The 24,766-nt window shown below is 39.6% G+C and overlaps 1 protein-coding gene across 4 annotated transcripts in view; it reads right to left on the bottom strand.

Annotated features, from left to right (window-relative positions):
• CERKL (CERK like autophagy regulator) overlaps positions 1-24,766 on the bottom strand; it is a 1,041,140-nt gene that overhangs the window by 166,946 nt on the left and 849,428 nt on the right. For all 4 annotated transcript variants that reach the window (XM_069616081.1, XM_069616083.1, XM_069616080.1 and 1 more), the window contains one exon: positions 23,309-23,377. In XM_069616081.1, coding sequence (XP_069472182.1) covers positions 23,309-23,377 — 69 coding nt within the window. The remainder of the gene's footprint in view (positions 1-23,308; positions 23,378-24,766) is intronic.

Genomic DNA, 24,766 nt, shown 5'->3' with positions numbered 1-24,766 from the left:
ATTAAAAAATACATATATGCATTTCAAACAGCACTGTGTATAACTTCTTTAGAAAAGAAACAAAAAGCAGATGCAAAGGATTTCCACAAAATGTTTAAGTGCCACATAGTGTGTGATGTTTAATATCTTGACAGAATAAGTAAGGGAGGTTCTGGGAGTTTCTAACGGCCTATATCCCGGTTTTGAGTCTCAACCAGAGTCTTTAGCTCACCATCCTTTCACAGAAGAGAAATGTCCACTACATATCAGTCTTCGTCCTGCCCAAGGGCAGCCCAGCACCGACATGCCAGGCAATTCTCTTCTAAACAAGAGTACCAACAGCAACCCCAGGCACATGTTTCAGCCTGGTTGGGCCTCGTGAGTGAGGTGGAGCTGTCCCTCTCTAAAAACAGTGAGCAAGGGTTTCACGTCTGGAGTACCCTAGTAACTTAGGGTGAAAACCAAAGCTTCTTAATATGCATAAGTGAGGAGGGGTTCTGGGAGTTTCTCTCTACCAACCTATATCCCAGTTTTGAGTCTCAACCAGAGTCTTAAGCTCACCATCCTTTCACAGAGGAGAAATGTCCACTACATATCAGTCTTTGTCCTGCCCTAAAAACTCTGGTTGAGACTAACCCGGGATATAGGCCGGTAGTAGAGAAACCCCCAGAACCCCCCTTTTTTTGGTGATATCTTGACAGTACATGCATACTTGCTACCATGACCCGTTTCAATATACAGTTGCTTACCCAGTCCTATTTTTTTCTGAACATTCTGGGACTTGTAGTCCAACTTTTCTAATGAAAAAACTGCAACTACAGCTTCCAGAATGCAAAGCAAAAAAACAAGACTTGCTAACCACCTACATATTGCAACAGAACATGTTTGCAAGTATGCATCCACTGCCAACATATTAAACCTCCACACACCAAGTACCCCTTAAACATGTTCTACAAATCTCTAACTTCCACTTTTCTTTTCTTTTACAAAACAGTTACACACAGTGCTGCTATAAATGCACATATGCATTTTCTATCTTTCATAAAAATGCTCCTAAAAATAAACCTTTTTACACGGTCACCATTTTCCATTCCATATTAATGTCACACTTTCCAACCTCACTCATTACAACCCTTACATTGTCACTGTTTTCAACGTAATTAAACATATGTATATACTGCCAAAGTAACCATATGCAACACTTCACCTTACATATAAAGTACTCTTCTTTTCTAACCTCTACTATAAGCCACCAAACATTGCTGGAACAATAATCTACCATTACAATACCACTAGCCCACAGTTTCCCTATTCGTTAATTATACTGCAACACATTAAAATGCATTGCACCACAAACACAGCACTTCTATCATCAAACTCAGCAGCATTAAAGTAACCTACACATACACCTTTTCCTTACACCCATTATTCCCCTTTCATTCTAATCTCCTAAACAGCACTACTCATACTTCAAACAACATAGTTAACATACTTCACTAGACCATCCGAAACAGAACTTTATGAAGTCTATTTCCCAACAAATCCTCATACATTCACAAATAAAAACCCCTCTTTACAAAAAGTACTTCACCATTAGCATATATACCCACTAACTTTCTGATATAATACAGAAAAAAAAGAAAATTACTGAAGACACCAACCAGAAGAAGACTACTCTTCACATCCTACTAAGTAAGTACATTACTATGCTATATCTCTTTATTATGGTACCAATGTACTTTGCTATATATTAGCCTACAGTATTCCTTTGAAATCATCAACTGTTATTTCACTCTTACTCATTACATTTCAGTATGCACACTCTTTCCATTCTCATCTAAACAACATTTTAACACCCACTACTCTCCTCAAAACATCATAATATCCACATGTATTCATTCACACCACCACCCTCTTACTCACTACCCCAGGCCCTTCCCACCTCTACACACAGTTACTCTTACAACCTTCCCACCCACAACTATCAGCCCATTACACAATCACACAGCCATTTATTAATCTCTACCACCACATTCACACACCCTTTCACAATACATCGATATATATTGCACAACTTTCAAACCCACACTTCCTTTTTTCCAACCGACAGAACAGAATGCCTACTAAAAAGCAACTCCATAGAAAACAAAGAAAAAATAGAGCAGATCAGAATAAAAGCAAGCCATATAGTCATTCACCTCTAAAACAATGTATAGAAAATATTCAAACAAAACTGCTAATAATATCACTCAAACAAAACGAATCGAGCAACCACTAAAAAAAGTAAAGCCCCTCTTCCAAAAACAAACTAAAATAAATGTATAAACAAAATCACACCTACGGAAAAACCTAACACTATAACTAACAATGGTAACGTAGCCCCAGTAAAGTATTCCAAATAGTTAATTTCATAAAAAATGTTCCACCGTAGAGTGCTTCACAATCGTATGAAAACAGCTAAAAAGTCACACTCTACCCTTAAAATTACTGCAGAAGACTAATCCTCGAAGATCTAATTGACAGCGCATTTCTGTTAAAAAGAAAGTTTATATTAATTTTAAACAACATGAAACTACTAACTAAATTAATAAATAAATTACAAAAAGTACTTCTAAACATGCACAAGGTCAATATAGGTACCTTTTCAAACTTCTGTGCAGGTGAATGAATTCACACAAGCAGCACAGAACCACATTTCAATGAAGAGGCTTATAAACAAGAACAAAAACAACATTTGCCGTACACAGTAATGGCCGAGGGTATGAAATGGTAGGAGACACCATTATGGCACAAGCAACCCTTATGGAAAAAACATCCCCAACAAACTTTCAACCAACTGTTCCATTCGCCCAAACAATCCATCCAGTGTACAAATGGACATGCAGCTCAATGTCTAACGAACTCCAACAATCATTCAAATCTTTACGACAATTCCTCAATCAGTATGTAAAACTAAAAGGCAAAAGTAGAATAAAAACTTTACAAACCATGGACTCATGTGCGCAACTACACTGGACTGCAAGGACATTCATTTTCCTGCATTTTGGGAACTGCTTGCAAAAGCACCTTTCACCACATCAAAATGTTAGCAACACACCATTCCACTATATGGAATCTTGTGCAGAGGCTATAATATGCTAAAGGTCCTGCTTTACAAATTATACATTTAAATAACATACTCCTACATGGAACAGCCAAAGAACTCCTTCAACAAATATGGCACATCCAAAGTAAATATTTTGGAACTGAAGATCACCGAAAATTCGTTAACTTTAGAAAACATGAGTGAAAATCTTACAAACACCAACCTCCTAACACACACATACAAAAAAAGAAATATGAAAGTTTCAAAACACATCTGCTGAAATACCAGACAAAGTATGTGTCTGTTGTCACAGAACTTAAGAGCACAAAAATAGTAGATATGGCCTACAAATCAGAGTACAATGAGGAATCCCAATGGTTCGAATTAGCTTTAAATTTAACAACAGCAAATAAAAACAAAATAATGGACCCTTCAAAAGTTTGCAAGTCCTGCATACAAAGCTTTTACAATAACCAAATGCCATCACATGCTGTCACTAATATTAGAAATATTCCCACTTACAAAGGCTCTCCAACAACTTAACTTGTATGCAAGCATTATAATTTGAACAGTACACCCATTGCAAGCTATAATACATCTTCAACCCAAAACAGCCAAATTGCCTACTTTTGAGTTTCTAAAAGGCATTCATGTCAAAGTAATATATTTGCCATTAGATCTTAAAGAAAATGTACAAACTCTGGGAATACAACGGCCAATAGATCAATATTTGATTATCCTAGTTAATGGTGTACCAACAAAAGACAAAATAATTTGGCAACAACTAATCAACTTAAACAAGGTTAGACAAGCCCTACAATATCTTAAACAAAACGATTAATACTACAAAGATATAAACATTGAGGAGAACCTACCAGAAACCACCCAATTAATTGAGGATTCACCAACAACTGGCCAATATGAACATGTAGATCCTATTCCTGCAGCCACCATTTTGGACAAGTATACACTTCACCCACTGAACTCCAAAGACACCCTAGACGATGCATTAGAAACATATCAAATGCGTCAAGCCAAAGGCTCTCCAATGAGAATATAGGAGAAAAGTGCCGTAGCACGTTCTTTTCCTCTAATCTTTCCTACAGGAAAAGGAGGAAGATATAATGAATGACCCACACAAATAAGTGCATCAGAATAGCGCTCTTTAAGAATGTATTCTGAAGACCCCAGATTCAGACAAAACATATAATACATTTTCCACCTCCTGTTTGAAAGTGAGTAACACAAGTGAAGAGGGTCAGTATTGCCAAAATTAATATCCCCATAGACTCATTAACATATAGTAGTCATATCTGTTTCTTCAATAATTATTTTATATTCAAAGAAAGACCTATGGTCTATTAGCACACATACACAAACCCAAAAAAAGGTGGGAACCTCAACAATCACTGGTACCTTGAGGTGGAAACAAATAGTAATATACAGAAAAGTGGTACCAGGAGATAAGGAAACACTATAGAAAGAGGGTAAATGGATGCATGAATCAATTTATCGTTTTCATTTTATTTAGAATACATAAAATACAATGTTACAAATACATTTAGATCATTATAAAAACCTTTTGCTACTCAGACATTCAAACACATTCATTCAACTAATTTGCATATCTAAAAATGTATCTAAATATACTAAAGTGCCCTAGGAAATGTCATTTATTTCATTGATGATTTCATTTCATTGTGAACATAATAATCCAAAAAAAAGTTTTTTCAAAAAACGCAAATAACAAAATTGTAGCTCATTCCAGAAAAATATATCTTCATTGATGATTTCATTTCATTGTGAACATAATAATTCAAAAAAACAATTTTTCAAAAAAACGCAAATAACAAAATTGTAGTTCATTCCAGAAAAATATATCGACTATTGGTGCCTTAACAAATCGTTCTTCTTTAAGAAAAAGCTTCCCAGTTGGTAAAATAGTTTCGACTTGACAGATAGTGTATGTCTTCATCAGGATTGGATGAACATTTAGTAAATATTTCTAAAAGCAAACAAACATACAATAGATAAATATGTTTTGTTTAAAATTGCATGCCATAATCACCCCTCTCAGTGTTTCCTCTCAGCAGTATTATATACAACATTCAAATTTAAAGCATCCATATGGCTTTAACTCCAAGGTAGACATTTCATTTATCCACCATTTCGTAAACACAATGAAATAAATCTAACCAATTACGAAAGAAACTCTATACTGACCTAATCAGTCTAGTGTTATGTGAACCTCTAATTGTAAGATTCAGAAAAACTTGAAAAGAAACAAATCTTCGTTTTCTCATTAGTGCTGAAAACAGCCCACTCCCGTCACACCAAACGGCCCTCCTATGGTCAACAACAGATTGCAGTTTCCAAATTCACAACGTCCCTCCTACCTGCAAACCCCATTTGGTTCGCCCTGTGGCTTGTATTCCAGCAGCCTCTGGTTAAGGACAAATACTGAATTTCCTAAAGAAGTCGGAAACAACTATTGTAATATTGGAAATATAAAGATGTTCAATGAGCAATTTTCTAAGGGCAGGGCGGGCACGTATTTAGTACCTTCTTTACAAATGAGTGTCTTCCACTTTGAAGTCAGTCCGTAGTTATGCCGTACCTATGGGATACAAACGGTACTTTCGTGGCTCGCCGCCTGTCTTTGTTAAAACGACGGTCTGACTATGACGATAAAAGAAAAAGAAAAAGAAACGAAACCCAGTTAGCTCTAATTGAACGAGAAATATCTGACTGCCTGGGCATAACGTGCCTAACACACATTAAATTACCTTGACGTAGTCTGTGACCGAGGATGTTCTGCATCCGCTGAAAGATCGACCGGATCTCATGTAAAACGGCCGTCCCTCTTTTATTTCGGATCGGTGTTTAAGACACAAACGAAGGACTAAAAACCTAAAGGCCTTTGTTGTCATATAGGAGACTCTTAGAGTCCTTCATCTAGCTCTTGTATTCGGGGACTACTGCAAAAGGTTTTTAGTCCTTCGTTTGTGTCTTAAACACCGATCCGAAATAAAAGAGGGACGGCCGTCTTACATGAGATCCGGTCGATCTTTCAGCGGATGCAGAACATCCTCGGTCACAGACTACGTCAAGGTAATTTAATGTGTGTTAGGCACGTTATGCCCAGGCAGTCAGATATTTCTCGTTCAATTAGAGCTAACTGGGTTTCGTTTCTTTTTCTTTTTCTTTTATCGTCATAGTCAGACCGTCGTTTTAACAAAGACAGGCGGCGAGCCACGAAAGCTGTGTACCGTTTGTATCCCATAGGTACGGCATAACTACGGACTGACTTCAAAGTGGAAGAAACTCATTTGTAAAGAAGGTACTAAATACGTGCCCGCCCTGCCCTTAGAAAATTGCTCATTGAACATCTTTATACTTCCAATATTACAATAGTTGTTTCCGACTTCTTTAGGAAATTCAGTATTTGTCCTTAACCAGAGGCTGCTGGAATACAAGCCACAGGGCGAACCAAATGGGGTTTGCAGGTAGGAGGGACGTTGTGAATTTGGAAACTGCAATCTGTTGTTGACCATAGGAGGGCCGTTTGGTGTGACGGGAGTGGGCTGTTTTCAGCACTAATGAGAAAACGAAGATTTGTTTCTTTTCAAGTTTTTCTGAATCTTACAATTAGAGGTTCACATAACACTAGACTGATTAGGTCATTATAGAGTTTCTTTCGTAATTGGTTAGATTTATTTCATTGTGTTTACGAAATGGTGGATAAATGAGATGTCTACCTTGGAGTTAAAGCCATATGGATGCTTTAAATTTGAATGTTGTATATAATACTGCTGAGAGGAAACACTGAGAGGGGTGATTATGGCATGCAATTTTAAACAAAACATATTTATCTATTGTATGTTTGTTTGCTTTTAGAAATATTTACTAAATGTTCATCCAATCCTGATGAAGACATACACTATCTGTCAAGTCGAAACTATTTTACCAACTGGGAAGCTTTTTCTTAAAGAAGAACGATTTGTTAAGGCACCAATAGTCGATATATTTTTCTGGAATGAACTACAATTTTGTTATTTGCGTTTTTTTGAAAAATTGTTTTTTTGAATTATTATGTTCACAATGAAATGAAATCATCAATGAAGATATATTTTTCTGGAATGAGCTACAATTTTGTTATTTGCGTTTTTTTGAAAAAACATTTTTTTTGGATTATTATGTTCACAATGAAATGAAATCATCAATGAAATAAATGACATTTCCTAGGGCACTTTAGTATATTTAGATACATTTTTAGATGTGCAAATTAGTTGAATGAATGTGTTTGAATGTCTGAGTAGCAAAAGGTTTTTATAATGATCTAAATGTATTTGTAACATTGTATTTTATGTATTCTAAATAAAATGAAAACGATAAATTGATTCATGCATCCATTTACCCTCTTTCTATAGTGTTTCCTTATCTCCTGGTACCACTTTTCTGTATATTACTATTAGCACACATACAACATAGAACACGTTATTGCTGGCTGGACATGGACAAGGTACATGTTATTTGTAGGTAATACATATTCGAGAAATTGGTTTCGAATTTGCTGATACAAATTGACATTCAATGCATAACCACCTACTGTTATAAAGAACAGAGGTTATGACAATTCATACAATTTCTAAACAGAGGTTTTGAACAACAATTTAAACAACAAATAAAACAGTGTGAATACATGGCACACAAAGGATAAAGAGGTCTACACAGGTGTGTTTCGGCCCTAGTGGGGCTACTGAATTAGCCTGTCTTGTACGGGCCTTCATCAGGACGACAAGGGAGTTGTAGAGAGAGCCTGTTCGGTAGGTGTGCTACCTACAGAGTAGGAGACAAGGGATAGATAGGTGTTTCCAATTTATCAAGGAGGCAAGACAATGTTCATTATTGCTTAATTCAGGTCTAATAATGTCTGGTTCGTAAATTATCTTACCGTGCTATGGCGAGGAGCTCTGCACAGTTCAAGTTTCTAATAGCGGGTGGAGGTCTAAGACTTGTTAGAGGTACTCCAGGAAGGACTTCATGTTATCAATGCTTGAAGTACAATCTATGGGTAATAGACTGGTATCATTACGTGTCTATAAGTGACATAAATCATATTGACAGGGTGTGCTTAGGAGCACCCGCTCACTGGGAGAGCTTAGCTGTGCTCATCACAGTCTGATATTCATTCTGTGGTAATGGTGCGGGAGTTCACGGAGGATTGAATGGCTGATAATGTCTGTTCAGGTCGAAATGCCTGTCAATGATAAAAAACACAATGGGAGAGGAAAGTCTGACTAGCTTGCTTTCTGATGCAACTGGTTGTCTGCATACACAGTTCTTGAAATAATTCAAAGCAGTTGTATGAGGCAAACTCTGCAATGATGTTACACATGAATGCAGCGAAAGTCTCTGATCGTTGCAGTAACTAAAATTAAAATTCGATCATACATGTTGGAAAAGAGGCGTAGTTACCCAATACGATTATTCGTTGCTAGTGAATGGCATTTTCGCGTGCGCTCGGGGCGCTGTCGGGAGACTGTTGTAGCCGACACGTGATCCGTCCGGAGGGTGTCTGCAAAAGACAATCCCTCATCAGACAGTGTAATAAGGTGGTCATGTAGTGACCCTGTCTGTTGCCGGCAAGGCAATCGCTTACCTGGTTGCTTGAGAAGTAGTGCAGCAGCCGCGCGGTGGTCTGTGTTCTGCAAACAAGGATTAGTCGTCATGGCGACCACTTGTTTATATACTGGTCGGCCATTTTGTGGCACATACCACTTATTGAGCATGTATATCTAAATTATTTACTGAAGTGGGGCAAACGAAAGGTTGCAATCTAATTTAGAGTGATGTGTGCAAAAAATTACATCAGAATATAATGAAAGCACGTTGTTGGTGCGAAGGTGGTTTCCATTGTAACTGTTCGTGGGTTTAACATAATATTGGGAGCAGTTTCACTAGGCTCGAGCTGAATTGGACAAATGGATGGATGATGTAGGCTGGTATAATGTACCCTGACCGAGTATGGTCCCCGTTGTATAGTGTATGAGCGTGCCTTGATTGATACATTGGACGGCACAAAATCATGTGATTGTGTGATTGATGCACAATGATCGACCAGGCAAATGCTCATTGAATGGGCAATAAAGTGTCTATAAAATATCAGCGATGCGTTGTTTTGAAGTGGCGCAAAATGATGCAAGTAAATGATGCTCACATAGGGCACAGGCAAGAGATGTGACAATTGATACAGAATGTTCTATACTCCTGCAATGCTTCCCTTGAACAGTGTTATATTGACGAGGCATAGGGCATTTTCCTGTTGAGTATACACAGGCACATCATTCAATTTCATATATATAACTCTGGGGCGCAATGCAAGCGATGACCCCAGTACGTTGCATGTAGAAATTACAGACCGGGGCTGCTCGCCCCATGGTTTATATTGTTTAGAAAAAGGACTTCCATTCCACACTGATGTTTAAGCCCTCATTCACAGTATTGAGCTTGTGGACCCATCTCTGTTCGAGTTGTTTCATGGCTTTATTGATGTCTCCCCCTCTGAGGGTTGGTTTCACCTTTTGCAGGATGAACCATTGTATGTCTTTGTCTGTGTGTTTCTTCTCGGTGTAATGGAACACCAATGCTTTATCAGGGACCTTATTGTGAATGCAGGACCGATGTTCTGAGATCCTGGTTTTCACTGCTCTGATGGTTTTGCCTACGTATATTAGCCTGCATGGGTATTTAATGACGTAGATGACCATTTTGGTATTGCAATTTGTGTGGTCAAGTAACTTCCACTGAATGATACATTGACGACATTCTGCTTATATGGAAAGGCGCACACCAACCAGACTCCTACAATTCCACTTGTGGTTGAACGAACGGAATAAACACATCAAGCTAACCCTCGAATGTAATCATCACAACGTCAACTTCCTGGATTTGCACATCTATAAATCAGGTGATAGACTTGCAACGGAACTATATAGAAAGAGTACGGACAGAAACTCATTACTACATTTTGGAAGTTACCACCCTGAGGGATTGAAATGCAATCTGCCATATGGGCAGTTCTTGCGTCTGAGACGTAACTGCACAAAACCCGCAAATTTCCAGACACATGCTCAGGATTTAAAAACAGATTGACACAGAGATGTTACCCAAGAAAAGCCATCCAAAATGCCAACACCTCCCGAGACATTTGTTTAGAAATCAAAGTCAAGTCTAATATGAGTCGCGTCATATGTGTAACCACATTCAGTCCTCTCAGTACCCTGATTCAGAAGACAGTGAAACAAAACTGGCATCTAGTCAAAGATCCGGGGACCCTGGACAAAATACCCTGTTTCGCCGTCAAAAAGAACAAAAATTTGAAAGAGTCGTTGGTACATACATTCATCGAACCTGAGGCTCCAACTAACACTCTTTGGGATCTACCTCCAGTGCAGGGCCACTTCAAGTGTGGCCAATGTGTAGCGTGTGAGTTCACAGTGCAGACACAGACCTTTGACCACAACAACATTCAGTGGAAGTTACCTGACCACACAAATTGCAATACCAAAATGGTCATTTATGCCATTAAATGCCCATGTGTGCTACTATACGTAGGCAAAACCATCATAGCAGTGAAAACCAGGATGTCAGAACATCGGTCTTGCATATGTAATAAGGTCCCTGAAATTGAAAGATATTATTTAGACTCCAAAAGAGGGAAGTTGTGAAACTACCTCTTAGTATTCAATACAGTCAGCTAACAAAAATTAAAACCAGCTATAGAAACTGGACTAAAGCCAGACGTGCCAAATTATTTCACATCGACAGTCAACTGTTATTGGCTACTATTCAAAGTCAGAACATTGCTAATACCTGGTCACTTCTTAATCAAGCCAAATAGTACAGGCCAATGAAGTCTCTGAGGCTGACTGGATCTCCTATTTTTCAGCCCTATACAGTATTGCAGAAGGGGTTCTGCTCTAACATCTGCCAAGTGCACGACAAATTTTCATCTAAATTTTGATTTGGATGATATTCGCCTGTTTATCAAGAAGGCCAGTCGATCTGGTGCATGTGGCCCTGATGGTTTATCTAATAAAATGTTGAAAGAGCATCCAGAGATCTGGTCAAAAATATGATTTCAAACTTTTTCCATCATTATCAGAACGCAAACTCTCCCCCCCTCTTGGACTCACTCAATAATCGTTCCCATATTCAAAAAAGGGAACAGGAAAGATCCCACCTGTTATAGACCCATAGCGTTACTGGACGCTCCCGGTAAAATTTTCTCTCGTATAATACTAAGAGAGTTTCAAAAATGGACTATGCAGGCTGGACTTAATGATCTCTTTCAAGCAGGTTTTGTGGCACAAGTAGGCACTATTCCTAATATTTTCACTTTAAATACGCTCCTTTCTGAGTACGCTGCTAAGAGACAGACTTTGTTTCTAGCCTTTGTTGACTTCAAAGTCGCTTTCGATTCAGTCGACAGATCTCTTCTACATTCTAAACTAATGAAATATAATTGTCCCATCTTCTCTGACATCTTTAATAGTTCTCCTTCATACAAATACCACCATGCAGGTGAGACTTGCTCTGGGGGGCGACTTGACAGCTAAATTTAAAACACACAGAGGACTGAAACAAGGGTGCATCTTGGCCTCTTCCGTATTTAATTTCTTTATTTTTGATTTGGGTATTGCTCTAAAACAGATAAGCAGTGATTCTCTGACTATGGGCTTGACCAAAATCCAATATCTCCTTTATGCAGACGATCTGATTCTTATTTCGAAAACTCACAAGTGGTCTACAAAATCTTCTAAATGGTCTGGAATCTTATGTAGACACAAATCATTAAATATAAATACAAACAAAACACAAATAATGGCCTGCAGATGGCACTCAGGAGCTAAAGTTAAACCTTTTATATGGAGTTTGCATAACTCTGCCCTTGTTAAGGTATCCACCTACAAATATCTGGGGATACTGATCACTGATACTCTCGCAAACCCTTGTCAAGAGATAGAAATTAAGGGCAAATTACAGTCTTTAGTTGCTCAGGCTAAAGTATTAATGGATAATTCGGAAAATTCACAACAAAACATGTGTTAACTTTCTATATGCAGAAAGTCCTTCCAATTTTAACTTATGGGTCTGAAGCCCAATCCCCTAAAAATGATCTTTGGTGGGACAGATTGGAATCATCCTTCTGGAAGCAAGTACTACATTTACCGGCATGCACCCCGTTACCATTGATCAGGTTTGAATTGGGCTCTCTTTCCATGTCTTCTTTTGTTATTTGGAAGTACTGTGCATTTTTCCGAAAATGTCTTCTCTCTTGATCGTCCAGATATTTTGGGCAAAGTGGCTGTCCATGTACTAAGTAGAGATCGAATGTTCTCCCAAAAATAGTGCAAGTCAACTCTAAATGCACTAGCTGATGCATCAATCTCGCTAGAGCTTCTTTTATCAAATGAAGGCAGTGCAAAAAAGAAAATTCAACAGTATGACTGGTGCACCAACCAAAATAAATGTTTAAATTATAGAGACTTCAAACGGAACATATTTGGTCATAAGCGTTATAGTGTTATGGCTGACTATTTGGTCAAATTTTCATGTCCAAAAATACGACAAAAGCTACTTCGCTTCCGCCTAAATCTGTGGCCAACTCGAGATGTTTTCTCGTAGAAATTTAATCCTGAAGGTTGACAATTATTGCCAATTTTGTAAAGCCTTAGATCAGAAAGAGACTTTGGAACATTGTATGGTGTACTGTTCTCAATTGGAACCCACTCGTAAATTGTATTTCAAAAATCATCTGGAAGAACAAAATATGTATACACATAAGGATCTATGGCAATATATCTTCTCATCACCTAAGCTATTTATAAAGATAGCTACGATTCAATTTTTGGATGCTGTATTTCCTGATCAATGCTATAAGCATCAGCCAAATTTTATTGAAATTTGCCATTGAGTAATTTAGACTGTTGAATGTATTTACTGTAATTGTTGTTTTTGTATATTTCCGCTGGTAAACAATTATGAAATGTAATTCTTAAAAAAAATGTATTGCTGTTTTGTATGGTGAAAATTTGAAAGGTTGATTTTATCAACCAAACAAATAAACAAAAAAAAAAATAAAAAAAATAAGGTCCTTGATAAACCATTGGTGGACCATTACACCGAGAAGAAACACACAGACAAAGACATACAATGGTTCATCCTGCAAATGTTGAAACCAACCCTCAGAGGGGGAGACATCAATAAAGCCCTGACACAACTCGAACAGAGATGGGTCCACAAGCTCAATACTGTGAATGAGGGCTTAAACATCAGTGTGCAATGGAAGACCTTTTTCTAACAATATAAACCACGGGGCGAGCAGCCACGGTCTGTAATTTCTACATGCAACAAACTGGGGTCATCGCTTGCATTGTGCCCCAGAGTTATATATATGAAATTGAATGATGTGCCTGCGTATACTCAACAGGAAAATGCCCTATGCCTAGTCAATATGACACTGTTCAAGGGAAGCATTGCAGGAGTATAGAACGTTCTGTATCAATTGTCACATCTCTTGCCTGTGCCCTATGTGAGCATCATTTACTTGCATCATTTTGCGCCACTTCAAAACAACGCATCGCTGATATGTTTTAGACACTGTATTGCCCATTCAATGAGCATTTGCCTGGTCGATCATTGTGCATCAACCACACAATCACATGATTTTGTGCCGTCCAATGTATCAATCAAGGCACGGTCACACACTATCACACGGTGACCATCCTCGGTCAGGGTACATTATACCAGCCTACATCATCCATCCACTTGTCCACTCAGCTTGAGCCCAGTGAAACTGCTCCCAATATTAGGTTAAACCCACAAACGGTTACCATGGAAACCACTTTCGCACCAACAACATGCTTTCATTATATTCTGATGTCATTTTGTGCACACATCACTCTAAATTAGATTGCAACGTGTCGATTGCCCCACTTGAGCAAATAATTTAGATATGCATGCTCAGTAAGTGGTACATGTCGCAAAATGGACGACTAGTATATAAACAAGTGGTCGCCATGACGACCAATCCTTGTTTGCAGAACACATAACGCTGCGCGGCTGCTGCACTACTTCTCAAGCAACCAGGTAAGCGATTGCCTAGTCGGCAACCCGTGATGTTCCCTTGTGCCCCCCCCATTCTCGCACACAGGTGTTGCCTGTTTTGCTTGATTCTTCTACCCTGCTCCCCCTTCATCCCACTGAAGCCTACTTCTGCAGGAGTCTGTCCTGATACATTCTGGTTTCACCATCACCGTCTTGTGGACAATGCTGGATTTGACTTTTATGGACTTCATTCATTCATGGTGCGTCACCCTTTCTCAACTCTCATGCTGAACTTCTTTTGCATCTTGTACTCATGGTGGCCCTGAATCATGCTGTTCTCATCTTCATCTTGTATCCTGGCTTGCAACATGATGCGTTACTACTGACTTCTGCAATTGTATTCACTCTCCCCTCTTGCTTCTCCACTCTTTTGACTGCTTACTCTCTGTTCTCTCCTCCTTTCCCTTCTCCCTTTATCTATCTCCTCCCCTTACTTTCTTCTATGCACTTACTCTATCAGAATTGTCCCTGGACCTAGTATGATAGCAACCTCGTCTGTCTCCTCCTCCCTCCCCTTACTGGTTTTTCCTCCCCAACACCCCTCTAGCACTATCTGAAATGTCGTCAGGCCTAATATGATAGTCGCTTGTTTTATTCCTCCCCTACCTTTCTGCACCCCTCTCCCTCACCTCTTGTTTTTTTTCCGGCTCTACCAGAAATGTTGTCAGGCCTAGTATGGTAGTCACCTGTCTGTTTCCATTTCCTTTCCACCCTCCCCCTCCCTTCCTTATCTATGTTTTAGCTCTTGCACTATCTGAAATGTCATCAGGCCGAGTACGATAGTTAATTTCACATCCTTACTGTTCATGGCCTGTAAGAATGTCATAGATTTTTTCCCTTGTTTCCCCCCCTTGCCTTGAAGCGCTTTTGAAACACATTGTGTATAGGCGCTATATAAATAAACTATCATATCATATCATATGAACAGACAGGGTCATTACATGACCACCTTATTACACTGTCTGATGAGGGATTGTCTTTTGCAGACACCCTCCGGACGGATCACGTTTCAGCTGCAACAGTCTCCTGACAGCGTGCCGAGCGCACGCGAAAATGCCGTTCACCAGCAATGAATAACCGCATTGGGTAATTACAACTCTTTTCCAACATCGATGGTCGAATTTTAATTTTAGTTGCTGTAATGATCAGAGACTTTCGCTGCATTCATGTGTAACATCATTGCAGAGTTTGCCTCATACAACTGCTTTGAATTATTTCAATAACTATGTATGTAGACAACCAGTTACATCAGACAGCAAGCTAGTCAGACTTTCCTCTCCCATTGTATTTTTTCACATTGACAGGCATTTCAACCTGAAAAGACATAAGCTGTTCAATCTGCCGTCAATTCACGTGCCATTACCACAGAATGAATATCAGACTGTGATGAGCACAGGTAAGCTCTCCCAGTTAGCGGGCACACCCCATCTATATGATTTATGTCACTAATGGACACGTAATGATACCAGTCTCTTATCCATAGATTGTACTTCAAGCATTGATAACATGAAGTCCTTCCTGGATTACCTCTAACAAGGCTTAGACCTCCACCCACTATTAGAAATTTGAACCATGCAGAGCTCCTCGCCATTGCATAAGATAATTTACGAACCAGACATTAATAGACCTGAATTAAGCAATAATGAACATTGTCTTGCCTCCTTGATGAATTGGAAACACCTAAACTATGCCTGGTCTCCTACTCTGTAGGTAGCACACCTACCGAACAGGCTCTCTCTACAACTCCCTTGTCATCCTGATGAAGGCCCGTACAAGACAGGCTAATTCAGTAGCCCCACTAGGGCCGAAACACAACTGTGTAGACCTCTTTATCCTTTGTGTGCCATGTATTCACACTGTTTTATTTGTTGTTTGAATTGTTGGTCAAATCCTCGGTTTAGAAATTGTATGAACTGTGATAACCTCTGTTCTTTATAACAGTAGGTGGTTATGCATTTAATGTCAATTTGTATCAATAAATTTGAAACCAATTTCTCTAAAATATGTATTGCCTACAAATAACATGTACCGTGTCTATTTCCAGCCAGAAATAACGTGTTGTATGTGTGCTAATAGACCAATAGGTCTTTCTTTGAATAGAAAATAATTATTGAAGAAACAGATATGACTACTATGATATGTTAATGAATCTATGGTGATATTCATTTAGACAAGACTGACCCTCTTCACTTGTGTTACTTACTATGGAGACCTCCTGGGCAGAACCGGGTCTCATCCAGGAGCCCTTCTATTTTACTGCCACCCAACTGCTTCAAAAGATAAAAGACAAAGATGAAGTTTTGCAGTCAAGTATCACAAATCTCTTGGCTAACATTTGTGGTGCAAAAGAATACTGTTTCCGACGTCACACTGATGTATGTGGAATATGCTAAGGAACCTAGGCCCACCCACATGGTTTGCTACATTAAGTTGCGCCGAATATGCATTCACGCATTCTTACGCATAGCAGACCAAAATAAAGAAGGAATAGGCATAAAAACACCATCTTTCGACCCTGTCAATGTGTCAAGGTACTTTCACCATCGCTTTATTGCCATGCTGCACTTCATCTGCAATAAAAGTACCCCTTAGCTCGGATAAGTAGCACACTACTCTTGGAGAAAAGAATATCAATCTAGAGGAGCGCCACACATCCACATGCTTTTGTGGATAAAAGATGCTCTGAAATTTGGCCATGACAGTAATTCCACCGTTTTACAGTTCATAGAAAAATACATATCCTACAACATCCCTTCAGAAACCACACAGTGACCTATGTACACAAATCTTACGCTTCCAAAAACATAAGTGTGGCAAATACTGCCAACAGAGACATAAAAACAAAGGGAAATACTATACCAAATGTCGCGTTGGCTTCCCTAGACCAGTTTGCGCCAAAGGAAAAGTAAATACCTTCAAGTCCTCTGTTAGAAACAGTGTAAAAGGCAAATCGCCTAAAACACATACAACATTAAAAGAGGCAAAGCATCCAAGTATATCAATGATTGCAATGCTGTCATTGCCCTCTTGTGGAATGCAAATATAGACATACAATATATTGCAGACAATTCCACTGCTGTTGCAAGATATGTCACAGCCTATCTCATCAAAGCTGAGAAAACAGACCTAAGACCTCTGGGATGACATATCATCTGATAAAACACTGTCACAAAAATTGTACAGCTTTGGTATAAAAATGCTCTCCCATAGAGAATGCAGATGCTACAAAGCTGCAGACCATTTAAGATGTACAGCCTTATATGGCAAATCTCAACACTTTGGGCCCCATTATAAGGTTGCCAGTCTGGAAACAACGGTACTGGTAAGCTTGCCGGTACCGTTGTTTCCGGAACGGCAAACTATGAGTTCTGCGAATGAGTGCCTTTCCGCCCCCAAGGTATAACCAGGCGGGCGGAAAGTCACCCACTCGCAGACCTTGACGGATGCACCGGAACTGTCACACACAGTGCCGATGCATTCGTCCTCCCCATTCCCATTAGACTGAAATGGGAATGGGGACTTTCTTTTTCTGGTGCCCTGCCATAGGGACCACCGGGGTCGTAATGCCCCGGTAAGTCTCCATTGCCGGGTGCTGGAAATAAAATCATGCCGTGCTGTTTTTTCCGGCACGGCTGCCGCCGGACTCATAATGGGCCCTTTGTCTGGCTTAACCTTGGTCCAGATTCATCCAGAAAAAAGTGCTAAAATCCTATCAAGAGATAGAAACAATAGCCATAAAGGATCCCAACTGCCAGGACATTTTAAAAAGCAATTTATTCCACACATTCTATCCAACAGAAGTACTGCTTTGGAAAACATGTCCCTGTACTACATAGCCCAAAACTACTCCTTCAAAAAATGTCAAATCAGATGAGACAACTGGAAAATATGTAGTCTCAACTTGTGAAGGAAGCCTAGTCAAACTTACCAAACCCAGCCTAATTATTCACATAATATTATCATTTTGAACTACATGACATAAGAAACTTTATTACATGGCCTTAATACAGCTTTTTTAACCGTGTAGAAAAGAAGAATTAGTAGGTAACCACGACTCTGAAACTGCATGCAATGCAAATTAAAGCAGTATAACAAATGTCAATTTCAAACAATACAAAGAAATGTTGGACATTGAACTCCAACAAGAGGAAGCCATTGAAGCTCAACTAGATAAAGACACTCCTGAAGGCAGTCAACCTTCCCTTACAGGAGGCCAAGTACCACTTGGAGAACCACTCATTCTAAACGAAGCAGAAATAGCCATAATTGAAGTAGAAAATACCATGTATCAATATAAACAATCAGAAGTAGACTTGTCAGTGCTAAAATCACAGCTAAATGATGAGCAACTCACCATGTATCTACAAGTCACTGAAGAAATTGAACATGGTTTTAAACATGGAACTAAAACTTGTAGCTAACTCTAACTAAATCTACAATACTGCAATGCTGCCTTTAAAATGCAAAACAGGTATCTAAGTACTTCAAAAATACCTTTAAAAAATGGTACTTTTGAAAAGCAAAATAGTTAGAATACGCAAACACGTATCTAACTACTTCAAAAATACCCTTACTTAATATTCTGATGCCTTTGGGCTGTTGGGTGCTTTATAAATGTTAATAAATTAATTCCTTAAACCTAAATTTAGTCACTGACCTGTGAAACTATCAACAGTTAGAATAAGCTAACTGGTATCTAACTACATCCATAATACCACAATGCTACTTTTAAAAAGCAAAATAGTTAGAATAAGCCAACTGGTATCTAACTACATCCATAATACCACAATGCTACTTTTAAAAAGCAAAATAGTTAGAATATGCCAACTGGTATCCAACTACATCTACAGTACTGCAATGCTACTTTTAAACTGCAAAACAGTTTCAGTATGCAAACAGGTATCTAAGTACTTCAAAAATACATTTTAAAAAATAGTACAATGGTACTTTTAAATGGTAATTTTAAAAAGCAAAATAATTAGAATACACCAACAGGTATCTAACAACTTCAAAAATACCCTTCATACACTTCAATTCAAATACACCATCACGATTCATCTTACTCCAACACTGCTTGTAACAACAAATACACTTATCTGTGCACTTCAAACGTTCACTCAAGTACAGCAGACTTCAAACATACTGTCAAACAAACTCACATAAATATAGTCGTTTAAAAGAAATCCTGTATAGATTGTTTCCCCAAAGACCCAATGATTATGCTAACAGAAACGGAAACTGTGCAGAACACAGTTATGTTGTTCCAAACATAGTACTTAGAATGTACTGATTATGAGGGTTTAAAGTACATGAATATGTATATGTGAGATTGTATGCAATGAAATATTTTAAACTATCCTGCCAAACACGTACAACAAACTCAAACTATAACCTCAATTGTACAACAATCGTAAGTACTTCAAATGTATTATGTCACTATGTTACAAATACTTCAAAAAAGGGTAGCAGGCACTCCTCTCCAGAAAGAACATGGCATGATAACCTGTTCTGAGATGAGAGTTTGCAGCACACGCTTTTTGCTCACTGTACCTTTCACAGATGGGAAAAATACATTTGCATATCAGTCTTTGTCCCACCCACATGGACAGTCCAGCACCGAAATGCTATGGCAATTCCTCTCTGAACAAGCGTACCATCAGCAACCCCATACACGTGTTTCAGCCTCGTTGGGCCTCATCAGTAAGGTGACGCTGTGTCTCTCTGAGCACAGTGAGCAGGGAGTCCACGTCTGGTTGCCCCCAGGTAACTTAGGGTGACCAACCCCATTTTCCATGCACATATTTCAAAAAAGGTAGCAGGCGCTCCTCTCCAGAAAAAACATGGCATGATAACATGTTCTGAGATGAGAGTTTGCAGCACACGCTTTTTGCTCACTGTACCTTTCACAGATGGGAAATATACATTTGCATATCAGTCTTTGTCCCACCCAAATGGTCAGTCCAGCAGCGAAATGCTATGGCACTTCCTCTCTGAACAAGAGTACCAACAGCAACCCCATACACGCGTTTCAGCCTTGTTGGGCCTCATCAGTGAGGTGAAGCTGTGTCTCTCTGAGCACAGTGAGCAGGGAGTCCACGTCTGGTTTTTGCTTTGTCACCCAGAGTGGGACGGGTATGCACAGACGTGGGTCCCGTGCCTGCTGGGCCTGGAGACCCAAGCTACTCCTCACTGATGAGGCCCAACAAGGCCAAAACATGTTTGGGGATGCTTGTGGTCTCGTGCAGAAGGGATGTGACCTAGCAGTTCGGGCTGGACTGCCCCTTTTGGGGAGGGACCAAGCCTGATTTGCATATGGTCTTTCACCTTCTGTAATGGCTTGGCAGGCGAAGAACGATGGTCTGGAGGGTTGCACAGAGCAATGCCAGTGGTTAAGATTCATTCTAAACCTTCCAGCCATCACCTCTTTGTTTTTGAAGAATGTCCACTGACAGATTATGGGTTTATGATAGTGATGCATGTCTTAGCACTAAACTCTGGATTTCCAAAGTCTTTGGTGGTGGTCTTTCTTCTCTTCCTCATCAAGAGAAAACTCATTCCAGTCCCTCAAACTGGGAATCGATTTCTAATTCCAGAATGTTTTTACAGATGAATTTCGGAGGGCTCTGAGAGGGAAGGCAAAATATATGTGCAGAGCATTATCAGGTCCTGTCTTGGTCGCTTTGACAAATGAGACACGGATTCCATCGGCTCTGACCTGTCCTCAGTCAATTCTTTAGATAGTGAGAATCATTTTTGGGAAGGGCTGCTCATCAGTTTAAGGGACTAAACCATCAACTAGAAAGTCACCAACAAAGTGGGAGGGTTTGTTGTGGTTTTTGATGGTTCCAGAATCAATAGGATCTTCATTGGAGGCTGTGTCACCTATGGCATCATTGACTTCTTCAAAGTTTTTCATTTAATCGATGATGGTATCGGCAGGAATATATACACAGAGGTTGTCATAGGCAGTTACAAACATGAATGCCTGGGCAATGGGGCACGTCTTTCACAGTGACGATTCTGACACTTTGTGATTTCTGTGCACATTCACAGTGCCGGACCACTGTCAACGGTATTATATCTTTTCTTCTAATGTCCAAATATTCATCAGCAATATAGCTTCATCAAACACGTTTAACAATGTGCGTACCAGCGCTCGTTTTACGATGTTGCAGCTTGCAACCTTGACTTTAACACAGACCAGACTGCCATCGGTCTTCCCAACTGACCGGCTGTGTTGGGGAGCCAAGGACAATACCAGTGTCTGCTGCACCTCCCCGCCTTTGCCTGTTATGCGGGAGAACCCTTGGTATCTCTGATACATATTGCAGGTTTCTTCAGCCTGGTTTCCTAGTCTTATGTTCTCTGCCTTGAAGGTTTCTTGAAAGAAACGCCTTCCTGTCAAAAAGATCAAGGGTGTTGCCCCTCTCAGGAGCCTCTTGTGCCTGGCCATCTTTCTCCCTTCGTTCAGCTGCCAACTCGAAACTGCTTTACCTTTGTGTGCTTTGCCTCAGAGTATGCTATCGTGCTCCGCCTTTTATCCATGTGGGGGAGTGTAATGAAAGTCAGGTGTGAGTGATTGTCAGTAATTGCCTGACCTCGCCTGACCACAGTATTGGGATATGTCATGTACATGGCTCGGGTGTGAATCTGTTTTCTCCCTGAGTGGGCTCTCTGTGTAAAAGTGTTTGTGCAGGAAAATGGGGGTGGGGGGATGAGTTTCTAAATATCCCATCGGGTAGGATGGGGTAAAGGTGTTAGAGGGAAGAGAGGGATACCGCGTCTCACCATCCGGTGTCCCACTCCCACTCCCCAAGGACCCCTCACCCAGTTGATCCTCCCGCACTGTTACAACCCCAGGAACTTGATCCAAAAGCAATGGCCGTGTCCTGGCCACCTGGATGACAGATCCCCTGTGACTAGCGGGTGAGACACCTTCTGGTTTCTCACACCCCTCACCCTGTTTTCCCTGGACATCTCCTCATGTGATGTTGCCCTCTTGGATGGAGTCATTGTCACAGATGACCCATTGTGTCGAGCTGAGGCAGAGCTTCTAATAAATGTTGTATCCAATGTGTTTGCGAATTCTTCCAACAAAGTCACCGGCCTTTTGTGCCTGTTCCTAGGTATTTTCATATAGAAGGATTTGCAGATGACACAGTATTCCATATTATGGTCTAGATAGAGGCAATACATATATCCAGCATCAGCCTTCCGCAAATGTATCCTTTAGTTTGCATGTGGAGCAGCTTTTGAATAAGCTTGTCTTCTTTTTTCCAACTTCAGCCATGGTAAGGTGTGGGACAACACTTCATAGGACTCAGACACTGAGGCATACAAAAGGCAATCTCCCCGCCCCTCTACCTTGGGAGTTCCCAGTCAGTGAAAACAATAAAGACTTCACAAATATTAAAGATCTTATCTTGTGATCTACACAGAGATTCTACGTGAAGCTGTAGCTGTTCAAGTGCGTCTGAAAACGTTGAATGAAGTGAGATTTCAAAGAGGGCTCCCGATTCTGAAGGTGCGATAAAGAATCTAAAGATGGTCAACAGGTGTGGAGCTCAAGGTATGGGTGCCTATTGGCTGAGAGGTAAATGGTCCAAAATGAGACTGCAGTGAGTGTAGTTTTATTGCTAAGTACATTTAGAAATGCTGTCTGTAATGTGTGAGTATTCCCAGCATGACAAAGGGGAATACTGAAAAACATGTGAATATATAAAAGACGCAATGCTAGATAATCAAACTTTGTTTTCACTCCCACATGAAGGACACATACTGTTAGTTATGTTTGCAAAATGAATGCTTGTAGGCACGATTATTATAAAGTTCTGAGGACATTAAGCCGATGACATTTTGAACAAATAAGTATATATAATACCCCAAACTGAAGTATTTCACACACATGTGCGTTGTCTGTTGCTGTGCTAAATAAAATACATTTCAAATCTACGTTGAACTATTTACTTAGATTTCTGATGCTAGCAGATGATTTGGATGCAAATATCTTTTGCACATTAAGTCCTCTGCAGTACTTGTATTATTAACCAGATTATTTTAAGGCTAGCTTACCTTCTGCCTTGCTGGGATTGCTTTGGCGAGTCAAACGCAGGGAGAAATGATAAATCACAGCTCTCTGCTCTGTAAAGATATTAAAACAGTTATTTTGTTTGTTTTCTTTACTCGACTATGTACCATAAAAGCACATAACAGTCATTTTGACATACATTAATAGGTAGAATACACGACTAGGAAAAAAACCTTAAAGCAAAATGCAGAGATATTGTGTGATACAACGGAAAAATATATTGTTAGGATTGAAATTGAATTAAACTAGTTCTGCGCCTCCAGGCTCTTACTGAAAAAACAGACTGTCCACAAATGATTGTTGCAGGAATGTTTACAGAATTCTGACGCACAATTTATATCTCTTAAATTATATTTGATCAGACAAGAGCACAATCTGTTATTTTGAATGTCAGAGAAACCAGGGCAAATAAATAAAATGTGATTGAGTGTTTCCTTGTGTAGTTTTCAAATGACCATAAAGCCAATATATCCGGATGTCATCTATTTCATGTAGAAGCAACTGGTAGTTTCCTAAAATTGAGTTTTAAACATATAGTTCTTGGGAAATGGTTGTCAACCAAATCAAGATATTCTTCAGTCCCATTAGTTACTATAATATCCAAATGAATGGTGGGTAGTTGTCTCCTGCTTGCCAAGTTCATCACCTGGTGTAAATGATAGTCCAAGAGGCTCCCTTTAACCAGTGGTGTGAGGCTTATATCAATCCAAAGTGGCATTTTCCGATAATGGGGCAGCTCCATATCTCTTAAGAGTATCTCTGGCAGGTCTAAACCAAGACAAGCCTTGGCTACCTTCTTAGTTGAGCACCTCTTAAGATCCCGTCAATAAACTCAAAGATCTGACCAAGGTTTTATCCAGTAAAACTCAGGATGCATTTGTAACAATACCAAGATTTCAGACCAACCGAGCTCCAAATGTAGAAGATGAAAGGGGAAGACCCGGTAATTGTATGGCGAATGTAATTCCACTCATCAAGAGTAGATTACATTCGCCATTGCCCCAGAGCTCAGTCCCATTTAGAAAAGCCTTATGGGTTTTCAATTTATAAATTCTTAGAAATGGGACTACGGCAATGTTTCCGTATGAATGAGAGAGCCACCTTACAGCGCCTGAAAGACCATTTAGTGTTGAATTACTTTTGGTAATTTGAGCGACTCCTAAACCCAGATAGTCAAAGTGGGACACCTCTTCCTTTCGAGGGCCATTTATTTTGAGGCAAATGATAGGTGTTTTCTTGTTGTGATCAAAACAGAACAACCACTTAGTTTTCAATAAGATTGATCTCCAAGTTCTCCGCCTGACAGATGGATGAAAACAGGTCAAGTTGTTTTGATAATTCAAAAAGGAGTTTAAGATATTTATTTACATATTTAGGCATTTATAAAGCGCACCAAGCCTGTATGCATCTTGCCGCTAGTTAAAGTGAAAAAGGGAAGGGAA

The sequence above is a fragment of the Ambystoma mexicanum genome, chromosome 9, assembly GCF_040938575.1.
Source record: "Ambystoma mexicanum isolate Mex_15411 chromosome 9, UKY_AmexF1_1, whole genome shotgun sequence".
NCBI classification, from domain to species: domain Eukaryota; kingdom Metazoa; phylum Chordata; class Amphibia; order Caudata; family Ambystomatidae; genus Ambystoma; species Ambystoma mexicanum.
Note: the sequence above shows the minus strand (reverse complement) of the source record. Positions and strands in the feature narration are given on the sequence as shown.